The sequence below is a fragment of the Cephus cinctus genome, unplaced genomic scaffold, assembly GCF_000341935.2.
Source record: "Cephus cinctus unplaced genomic scaffold, Ccin1 Ccin1_scaffold0246, whole genome shotgun sequence".
Taxonomy (NCBI): domain Eukaryota; kingdom Metazoa; phylum Arthropoda; class Insecta; order Hymenoptera; family Cephidae; genus Cephus; species Cephus cinctus.
This window is the reverse complement of record NW_014332961.1, coordinates 290027-302004: the sequence shown is the minus strand read 5'-3', so window position 1 is coordinate 302004 and position 11978 is coordinate 290027. Positions and strand designations below refer to the sequence as shown.

The 11978-nt window shown below is 36.1% G+C and overlaps 1 protein-coding gene across 1 annotated transcript in view; it reads left to right on the top strand.

The window, feature by feature from the left end:
* The first annotated feature begins 949 nt into the window (after positions 1 to 949).
* Positions 950 to 11978, top strand: part of LOC107265913 — a 160926-nt gene continuing 149897 nt past the window's right edge. The window contains exon 1 of the mRNA XM_015735836.2: positions 950 to 2704. Within this exon, the coding sequence (XP_015591322.1) occupies positions 2584 to 2704 (121 nt within the window). The 5' untranslated portion in view covers positions 950 to 2583. The remainder of the gene's footprint in view (positions 2705 to 11978) is intronic.

The following is an 11978-nucleotide window of genomic DNA, read 5'->3' as shown; positions in this document are numbered from 1 at the left end:
GAATCAGCGAATTAGTTATCTGGTTACTCCAAATGGTTTCGTTCAAGAATATTATGTAGCTGTAGAACATTTTTTGGAAGCAGAATGGACAAACTATATAAAATGAATATAACATTACAAAATTATAGTAATAACGTTAATAATAATGTTAAATTAATAAATAGTTTAGTTGTATTTGAAAGACTTGTCCTCTGATTTCAAACTGGGCCGTAGGAGCTCAAAAATATTACCAATCATTAATAACTGATTCGTGTATTGGTGTGTACGGTTTCGAGGAATGTAATGAATATTATATCAGACGGAGAGTTAAAAATGAAGAACACCTAAAAATATTCGGAGTAGCTTCTTATCTGTATTCTATAATACACTATATATTTTTACTTACACATCCGCGGCAGGAATGTTTATTTGGGGTAAGGTAGTTTTCCTTCTTCCATCCAATCCAACGGAGTAAATATCGGAGAAATGTAAGTGGGACTAGGCGAGAATGGTCCCATTTTACGCGGGGTCTATCGGCAGGGTTATGAATTCTCTTTGGAAGGGGTAGCTTTTCTGGCTAAAGGACCAAAAGAGGATAGGGGATAGCTAGTAGATGTAACAAAGAAGAGGAAGAAGAAGAAGAAGAGAAGGTTGGAAGGTAGAAGTATATAGAGATGAAAAACAAAAGAAAGAAAAAATGAAAAAAGATGGAAACAGTAAGGGGTAATGCGAGGGGTCGAGGAGGGTGGTGAAAGGAAAAAAAAATTGAAAGTCACCCTGCGCGAGCGCACCCAGCGCTCAGTCACCCCTGACTCAGTTGGCGATGCGCGCGAAAGTCCGTCTTCTGTATAGGGGTGTCAGGAAGGAAGGGTGGTGAGACCGTCGCGAGGGTAGTAGGGAGAATTCAGCGCTGGAGGGTTGGTAAAGTTCTCCAACGCTCGATGGCGTACCAGTGCGGATTGTGATTCTGCGGGACGCGCAGCGTCGCGACGCTCCCTCTCTATCGCAATAAAACGCTCTCGTGTATTATTATATACTTAATTCGCGAGGAGACGAATAATAAAGCCGCTCGAGCTAATGCTGGAAATGTTGCACTTTTTATAAGGTTCAACTTCACTTTTCGTATGTACTACGCAAACTTTTTTCTCAATTAAGAAAGTTGAGACAAAACCATTGGTGAAGTTATCCTAAAGGACCGTTTTCATCTGAGTGTATCCCAACCAGCTGAGTGGCGATATCGTCGTCCTTTCCCTGAAAGAAGAAGAACTGTTTCGCGAAACCGGTTTCCAGTGTTCCTCACGACGTTGCCGATAGTCAGTGCTGCCAACATATACGCGATTTTTTTTTCTTATCATTCTTCCCTTCTCACTTGTCCCTCCTTTTCTTCTTCTTTTCACTTTTACTTCTCTTGCACCTTTTGGTATACCACCTCTACCGCACTTGCTCTATCCGAATGCCACTGGTTCTCGTTCTGATGCTGGAGCTCGTGCAGCATCCTCACTTCCAGTAAAAGGGTTCAGTTGTTCCGCGGGCACGCAAGTTGCACCTTGCATTGCATCGAGGTCGACCGGATTCCCGTTTCCATAATAGAAATTGCTTGGAACATCGGACTCCTATAACTTTCATATAGTTAGCCGCGCCAGAGTGATATGTATTTTTTGGAAGTACTGACAACAGTGCGATTTGATTGAAATTTTCTATACGTTTCTTCGTTTCTTATTCATTCATGAATTAAGTGAAACTACGGATAGTGTGCCGAAAAGTGTTATGTGAATACGTGTGTTTCTATTATCTAATGATTATTATTGGTGAACGTATACCTCTTTCGAAAGTACAGGTTGCATCCAAGAGCATAGACTACAAGGTTCTATGAACTGCAAGCGCAGCAGGGGATTCTATTGTGCAGTTATAATTATTTGCAACAAGTGCATCGCTTCGGGAACGTGAATAGTTTCATTAATAAAAAGAAAAGAGGAGAGAGAAAGCAAGAGAAACTCGATATCTTTCTTAAAACAGTGAAACAGTTACTGTTGAAGTGTAATTTTTTTTCCATGAAAGTTTCGCACGATAGCTTCATAGTGAATATCGATTGGATTGATCTGACGTAAACCTACTTAATTTTTGTCATTGGACATTCTATTAAAAACAAAATAATTGATATTGTGTAATAATAATAATTAAATGTTGTTCTCTCTAAATTGATGTTACCCAAAAATATATATACTTTCCTAGTGTTGAGCGTAGTGATAACGATAAGACGACCCTTTATTAAAATGAATTAACTAACAACTATTCTCTACTGTCTGTGTGCAAGAGTGCGTGCATCATTGTAAAAAGACATTTATTTAACACTTTAAATAGATACACTTTCATATACTTGGGCATTACGTAAATCATATAAAAGTGAAAAGTACGAAACAAGTGATAATGAAAACGTGAACTCTACCTAATGGATCTTTTAATTCGTTTCTAAGAAACCTTGCGAAACAAAGTCTAAGCAACGATAAAGAGTTAGAATAGTGGCAAAGTGATGAGCGGCATTAGGTAATTTAAAAAAAAAATTCTGTACCCCGCGAGCGTGAAGTTTTGTTCCGCGTTTCACATATGTGGAAACGAGTTCGTGAAATAATCGCAGCGATGGATCTGTGGAAACGTTCCTGTACTTATCCACACGCTTATCTGCTTTGGATTCTCGCAAGGATCATATTTGTCAATGGATTATATGGTGAGCCTGTTATTTGTCTTTTGAGAATGCGCTTTTCTTCTTATTTTGTTACTTTACTCTTTCGATTTTAAACGAGTATTGCACGCGATGCAATTTACTGCATAGGCCTTTTATAGATCGACAGATCGGCGTGGTGTATATGCGTCTATCCTACTGTAAGGTGTCTACCTATCTAACTACTTTAGCTAGTTTCCTACTTGCTACGAGTTCTAAAATCACAATGGCCCCCCAGTGGCTGCTACAGACAACACTTAACCACGGTGCTAATAGCAATATTTATTCGGTGCTCCGATAATATTGGAGAGGGGTGTGCTTGAATCCACTGTATGCCTCTTTAAGGACGTACGACTATCAAAACAAATCCAACTCTAATAGAACTAAATTTTTGTTATGTTCTTGGCAGGTATATAACCTTTGTTCGTGCAAAGTTTCTAATAGATCGATTGTCCCTTTTCTGAGATATACACAGTAAAAGTAACCTAAATGCTACAATACAAATATAACCGTCGTGTTAAATTGACGTGATCGATTTCGGTCTCTGAACAATGAAGAATTCACGAAATTTTTATACGACAATTATGTCATATTAAAAATGACTATCATAGTATTTTAATAAAGACAGTTGGAATTATTTTTTAAACTTTTTGCTACTATATTTAAACAATACAAAGTGTGAAAATTATATAATTTATATATCTCTGATCTTCGGCTTGGTTCAATGATGATATGTTAGGTAGGAAATATTTTTGAGAGTGACATTATACCGTTTATTCGCGATAGGATGAAAACTACTATGTGTAGGAAATACTCTTACTTCCTTTACTAATATTTGTAATTGTCACGGGGTTTAGAATCAAGAAAAACAATGAGAAATCCTACTCTTGTGTATATAAAACTGTTAGAAAAGACAAACGCTATAATAGGAAAAATCAAGGCTTGTCAATTCTGTATTCCCAAATCGTTACGACATACCCTGGTTAATTTGTAGACCTTTATCCTCATTAAATCCTACCTGAAAATTTTAATGACTAATCCCCAGTAGAGTGTGTGAAGGGAGGGGGAAGATACAAGGTGAGGATGCGAGTGACTTTGTATATCTGTATCATTAAAAAAATGCGATTTTCGCTTTTTTTTTTCAAAATTCAATATCTCCAGTTCTAATTGGCAAATGAAAAAAAAATAAAAAACCCATTTGAAAGTTGCGGAAAGGAGCATTATCGGCTACGTTGCTTCGGTGGTATTTTTGATGAATAAAATACATGTTTGTTATATTTTACTATAAAAATATCTAAATTAATAATTAAATTAAATTACAAATTCATTATTTTCAATTTGCGGTGCATAGTGGGCTTCTGTGCCTGTTTGCGCCAAAAAAAGCCTTGCTTGGTCGAAAGCACTGTATTAATCCTTATACGCCCCTTTAAAATATTTATACATAAGATCATAATGGGTGATATTTCACCCAACCGTATTTTGCAATGAACCAATCACTATACTATTTCATAAAATTTCAATTCACTTTATTGTGTCATATTTTACTGGTTTTACATGATTATTAGAGAAATTTGAAATTTTACAGGTAGGGCAATATTAAATACCTTACTATTATCTGTAACTGCTGCTGCACCTACTAAGACGATAAAGCGTCACGACCGCTCAGACCGCCTAATCCTACTTTTCCAGTTCAGCAGCGAAAATGTAAACAAAATATTCAGATCGCTCTGCTTATTTGAATTAGTTTAGCAAAGGCTAATCATGTAACATGTTCATTTATGTAAAATATTTTATTAAAGCGATCTCAATTTTATCATTTCTTGACGTTAGGCTCTGCATCAAATAAATACATTAAAGGTCGATTCTATGATGTGATTCGAAAATGGGTGAAATATCACCCAAGGAGGGTATGAGGGTTAAAGAGCACACGTAATTTGCTATTCTTGTTGTATTACACAATACAACAACACTTTATTGTGCTAAACCATATAGAGTTTCCGAGGAGATGCTCTACCGTTTCCGCTTCTCCAGATCGAATACCATAGCAGCTGAAATTTGCTCGAATCGGCTTAACCCTCGATACATACACTTAAAACACAACATAAACATTGCTATGCCAATAGAAGGGAAAGTCAGGCACTGCACTCTCCTTAAGACGTGATAGTATATATAAGTGAGGATAGTGCGTGTCAGAGTCGCTTTATTGTTTCCGCATGTCCTGCACTACCCTTGTCATCAAATTCACAGACGACCATCAAGCATCAAACCCCGTGCCTAGCTTTGCTCAATCTTGCCTTTCCTTAAGAATGCCTATTGCATTATTAGATTTTTTTTTCATCGTCTTTACTTATAAATAAATAAATATTAAACCTTTGAAATTAAAAATGTTTAAGTGCACTTACTGTATTTATGTGTCATCACAATACAATAATTAAAAATTCGTTTTCAAAGAAATTTCTGGTATACCGACAAGAGTACACGGGGCACTTAATACCCTGGAGTCTCCATGTAATACGTTATAGCACCAATGCCACTGAATAACTGACACTGACAGCTGTCTCTTCCATCTTTAAAGGGTTTAAAAAAGATCATGACGGAGGTGAGAGTCGATTTCAGGCTCTGTTTATATCTGATCCTCATCCGTCTGAACTCTGGGCTGGGCACTGGATGTCGATGTACCCGCCAGGGGTTAATACAACTCGAATATATTATATGGACTTTACTTACCAATACGGATTATAGTAATGACAAAGTCATGGCTCCTTTGAATACCTTATTTGTACCCTCTCGCAGGGTATGATATATGGTTTAATGATACTCCCTTCGATACGCTTTTTCTGCTTAATATCGATTCATCGATGTGACATATCGAATAAAAAACGATTAATCAAGAGACCACCGATTATAATGAAACCAGTAACTATGGATTTGAACATTACCGCGTCCATACGTCATAGTAAAAGTGCGCCATCTCGTTTAACAATGATTAAGACAGGGCTCGCGAACCGGAAGCTCACCCCTTTCGTCAAGCAACTGGCAAGTGGATGACTAAATACACCTGAACTCCAAGGCGATGTTAAATACCATTAATAGACGACCTATGTCGAATTATTCGATGACGCGTCTGAAGACATCGAACAGATAATATATTTACATACACTGGAGCATCATTTTTTATAATGTCCTTGAGCTTTGACTGTATGCGATATGCTTAATTTATTGTCAGCGTGCGCGATCGAATGTGTTTCTCGTGTATGTTTTTATATAAATTTAATTGCGTGAGTATTGTTACTATTGTAATTTTTATAAATTTGACGTTTGGAGAACGCTTTTCGTTTTATTATTGATTTATTTTTTATTAAGTAAAAGAAACTATACGGTTACAGTTAGACTATTGGCTTACTTTCATAGATTATTAAAATTTACATGAACATTCTTTGTCTAATAAATTGGTAATTTATATTCATTTCATTGGAATAATTGCTATTTACGTTTATTTCATATATTAAAGTTGACTACGATATTACACGGTACATGCCTGCTAGTCCAAGACCAACATTTATTAGGATCTTTTTTTTATTAAAGGGAATATTATCGCCATATGTGCTCTGTATTATACACTAATAATACATATTTTAATTTACCTTTTCTTCTTTATACATCGTGCCTATACACTGTACACGCTCAGTGCCCTGTGAGTTACTCGCGTTGTGCTCTCATATAGGCGACATTTTATTTTTTTCCATAAAATAATTATTTTATATACAATAATCTTTTGTTGTGGTACACGCTTATGGGGTTTGCATATATTTATACATATATGTATGTTTATACGGAATTTCAAAACGCAAGCATACAGATGTATTGCGTATATTAGTATAGTATATACTGTAAAATTGCAAATGGGTCACATATTATTGTGTATTTTCTATGGTTTTTAGTTGATCATTCATATTACTGATTGATAAGTATCGCCATCTAAATACTGTAGAGTCACATTAAGTTATATCGCTTAGTTCAAAACAATAATATCTTCCATTATTGTTATACCAAATGCGTGGACGATTCTTGAAACTTCTTAACGACGACGCCATTCGTTCGAACGCCACTATTCCAGGAATGTGGTGGAATGCTTACTGCATCCAGCGACAGCCACCACCTCACGCGGAAACTCTTGAAAATTCATGTGTGATGAATGAAAATTTGTTAAACTTCTTTGTGTAGATATTTTTAGATTATAAGCGACAAATTTTTTGCAGTTCTGCGACGAGTCTTAGTATACAAAGAAGACGTATGAGAGACTCGTTCATCATATGTGACATATACTTACAAAACAAGATCTTATATTCGTCTTACCCATTTTAAATGTACTATCAGCTATAACTGGCTTAGCTATTTCGAATTTATTTCATTAGCCGTTTATTTTTCGTGATGCTGCGATACTCGGTTGTGATAAATTTTAAACTGTTGAGCCTGATGTTCGTAGATCAGATACTCAAGTTTTGAACAAGGACCACAGAGCCTTTATTGATTCTAAATCGACATTCCCGATATAAAAGAGGTTAGCAATGGTTATTATCTATTATCGCATTAATTTCTTCTCGAGAGAATGGAGAAAATAAACCATGAATCTGGAACATTATCTTTTGAATTTCATCATTTATTTATTCAAAAGTATTATACATAACAATTATGAACATACAAGTATTTTTGTTTATTAATATCCAGCGATATATGTATAGGCTGGTTTTATTTAACATGAGTGTATTCCAAAAATTAGGACAATATAAATATTGCTTTTATGGTTAATGAAATTATTGTAATTTTATTCATTGTCCTGCCTAAGCAATTTTCATTTTCAAGTTAACAATATTTTGTCTCGAATCCGTCTTATATAATAAAAAACCGCATCATACAATAAAGTTGCAATATGCATCTTTCGCATCCATGTATAATTATCAACCCGTCGCTGGTTTTGATACTAATTAGACACGAAGTCATGATTAAATTATCAACTCCTGTCATTAATTGCGGTCAATTGTTACAATTTGTGGTTTCGACTTCGGTGATATCCATTCAATACTGCAGTAAAGAGGACACATAAAAGTAATGATAATTCCAGCAAGGTTGGGCATGTGTATAATTTAGTTAATTATTGGTGTTACTCTTCAATAATATATTTAAATATATTTGCTGTTCAGTCTCAACCACCAAAGAGGGTAGTTTAAGAGAATTGTAATTAAATAGAAATCCTCTTCACCGAGAGCATCGGAAAGGTCTTTAGTATTTTCGACATACCATATGTGCAATATGAGACAGACAGCAATAGATTTCTTAATTTTCTCTTTGAACAATGTAGATCACTTGAGAAAAGGATCCTAAAGACTCTTAGAATCTGCTTTACAGATCACCCAATTTTTAACTTCACTTCTCAAGAGAATAGAGCATAACAGAATATTATACTAGTAGGAAAATCATTTAACTTCTAGATGCGACACGGACAAGAACTCTTCTTCATCCCTGATTCGAGATTTCATAGATTATCCACACGATCTATATTTTTTATCAGATGTCAAGAATTCATGTACAACGTTCAAGTTATTTCATCAAATTATTTTATCTACGCACAACAAGTTGATAAATGTGTAAATCCCTTTTTCCTCTCACTTACTTTTCATTACTCTCGGGTGACTCGCCGTTAGTAATAATTTCGGGAGAACAGATCGACGTACTCATTAAAGTATACCTGAAATTTACGACTCCAGCAAGAAGCCTATGAAAGCCCAGGGTATCGCGTCGGTCAACCCTGTACATTTGCAATGACATTGACCACTTTCTATGTAGCGTTAGGCTTTTAAGACATAGGTATTTGTCCGTTTTATAATTATTGTTATAGATTTTTTCTCACCTTTTTCTATGAATAAAAAAGAAAGTCAGAAAAGTAAGAAAAAGAAATGGTTGAAGTAACTCGATGCGCGTCCCTATAGGTTACTCTTCTTGAGTGTATCGAGAACGGAAGTTTTGAAATGTAAAAGTTTTGGATCTCTCTCTCTCTCTCTCTCTCTCTCTCTCTCTCACTCTCCCGTGCTACCACTTTCTTCCTCCTCCTTCAAGTATTTGTCTTTAGCAGGTTAACTCTTCGATCGTAGACCACCTTATTTATTTAATCTTGTAGCTACGTATTTTACTTATTTATTTATATTATTTACGCGGAAACACTGAATCTTTTTCTGTGAACAGTTAACATAATTAACATTTGTGTACTGTATATGTTAATAAAGATACCATTCTTAAACAGATTATTTCATTGACTCAGAACGCTAGAAGTTTATAGTGACGTTTTTCACTCGATGAATTAAATTATTTAATTTATTTAATTTAATTATAAGAAAAGCTCCATATGTCCCGGTGGTTTTTTGGTATACTTAAAGTACAGTGATCTATCATAGATCGCCTGTTACTTGTTAGTTATTCTTGTTGAGGAATGCGCGTCTTGAATTTTACACGGTGTATGTATAGTAACAGTACATATGTGATGAAGGGAGGGGATGTAAAAGTTCAGGTAGAACAATGGACAATCAATTGCTTTCCGATTAAAATTAAATGAATGAATCTATTCTTGACTAATTGTAAGTATCGAGTACATCGAGTTGTCTCAGATCTACCACCCTCGGACGTTTTACTCCTTCGTTGTTCGAATCAATTCTGCTTTCGCTCTCCTTAAGAGATTCATCCTCATGCCTCTTCACTTTGACCCTCTCACACTCTTTAAACTTCAGATGAAAAGCCTGATCAACGACTACATGAGTTCCAGCTAAGGTGCAACTGTTATGTTATGCTTCGCTAGTGTCCTCTAGTGCTTCTAAAAATAACAGGCTTATATACCAATACGGATATTTTATAAATAATTTCTGTTCTTGAAATTTCCTTTAACACTAGATTGCCCAAGGAAGTCATTTTGACTGCTTTTTAATTTCAATTAGAAAAACAATCATGTATATAATGACACAATTTCTTAAAACTTTGTGACCTTTTGTACAACATATAAATGCGTTTATTAATAATTGTAGTTACCTCCCCCCTCCTTCATTTCCGGTATATATACAATATATGTGTTATACCTACATTGCCCAAAATCAGTCATTTTCACTGCTTGGGAAATTTTAAATAATTAAATGACTCTTATTATTGAATTAAGTAAATTTCTTATATGCCCAGTACGGCTCTGTATTGAAATAACAGTTTTCATTTTTTTTCGATTATCATACAAAATTAGTTTTAAACAAATTTCTGTACACATTAGTTATTCTTTCACAATGCAGCCATTTTGACTGCTTTGGGCAATATAGGTATATACTAAGTTTTGGTCTTTCTAGTGTTATAAGAGGCTTTAGAAAAGTGAGTTTCGAACTTCGTAAACATCAGTCACATTTCTAACGTACAGGATTCGAAAAGGAATAATCAAGAATGTTGATTTATTCCTTATAAAACTTACACAGGATATAACGGTTGAAAACGTAGCCATCGTTTTGAGATGTAAGTACGTCCTATACATTATTAGCCTGTATTCAGAACTCGCTTTTAGTGCTAATAGCGCGCTTTTGAATTTTTTCTTCGTGACTTTTAACTACAAGCGACTCTGTTAGTGAATTTAAGAGCGAGTTGTGAATACGGGTTTGTACATATGCACATATGTACATAGGATATTGTATATTATTGTAGAAGGAAGATAGATTTTACTAACTGTTTTTTCTCGTACAACTACATCGCTTAAGAAGTTTATACGATTGACAATAGGTTAAGAGATTACGTTTTTTGATTTAATTTTTTTCTTACACAGTCTGTTTACAGTAGGATCCCGTATAACGCGGGAGAAAATCGTGTTATATCGATTTAATTCTTAAATCTGGTAATTCCTGTGTTTTATTATTTGGCGTGTTATAGGAATTCGGGTTATAAGAACTCGCGTTATACGGAAATCTACTGTACATATATATTTATTACGTTTGCCAATGTATAGAGATCACAGAGAAAACATTAGATATTTGGATAAGAATAATAGAATGTGGAACGTTATAATTTATTTGCTTACGTTATGTTTAGAGCAGACATTCCAAGAAACTAAACCCGGGAACAACACTCTTCCTCTTTCACAACATAGGAAACACTTTATTGAAAATCATTGTTAGGATCACATCACGTTGTCTTAACGACTGAAGGCCTACTGGTCTGGCCGCGAATTCCGCATCTCGTGACATGATCACTCCCTTCCGACAAATCGCACCCCACTTCTCGTCACTCCACCGATTGGTTCCTTTTTTCGCTGTGTACAGTCGATGGCGCAGACTTATAGACTATACATAGACTTCGTTGCGCAGAGACAATTTTTTTGAAAAATTATCTTATTTTCTCAGCAGTTCTATGGCTACAGTTGGTAAATGAACGTTATTGCATAAAAGTAAAAACTGGGAAAAATTTGAGTAAAACGCATAAACGTTTAAGGTATGGTTTTGGTCGTACAGAGCGTAGAGGGGCGGGATTATACGTTGTTCTGTCGACAAATTTGAAATAGAATTTAAGTGGATGTTGCCAGAGAACAAAATGTGCAGAAGGCTTTGAGTGCACTCATAGGCCTGGCTTGCTCAATTTAATAAAAAAATTCATTTTGGTTATATACAGTGACGTGATTTTTCGAATCACAATCCCAAGGCGGCTCCGGTTACCGATACAGATAACGGTCTCGATTTCTGGTTCCCTTCGGGTCGCCACCCTGCTCAGAAACTACGCTCTCGGGTTGATTCGTACAGTTATGTCAAGGCTCCCGTAAAATTTCGTTATTGTTTAGTTGAGGTCGAGGTGCTCGAAGCTGCCGTGGGGAGATAGTCTCGACGTACCGAGTTGCCCGGCAGAGGAGAGTACCCGACGGAGACGTCTCCATGGACCGACAGAAGCCCGGGTGAGATACCGGCGCCCCGCTAGAGATGGGCAAAGGGCTGTAGAGCGGGCGGAGGAGGTTTTGATACGGTTAAGGGCAGGAGAGGAACCTCCTAGGATGTGGTGCCCAGCTGTCACCCGATGCCCTGGGGAAGCGGCCGTGGAGGATCTCCAAAAATTACGTACCGATTCGTTAAGGAACGCTCTCGATTTGGTTTAAAGAGACGACTCGAAGGAGATAGAAGAGTTATCGGCTATAAGGCTCTCGACCAATCAGAATGATTAGCTCTCGGATTTGGCTATTGTCAAAGCAGTCTGTCTCGGGGCACCGACCGAGGTGTCACGG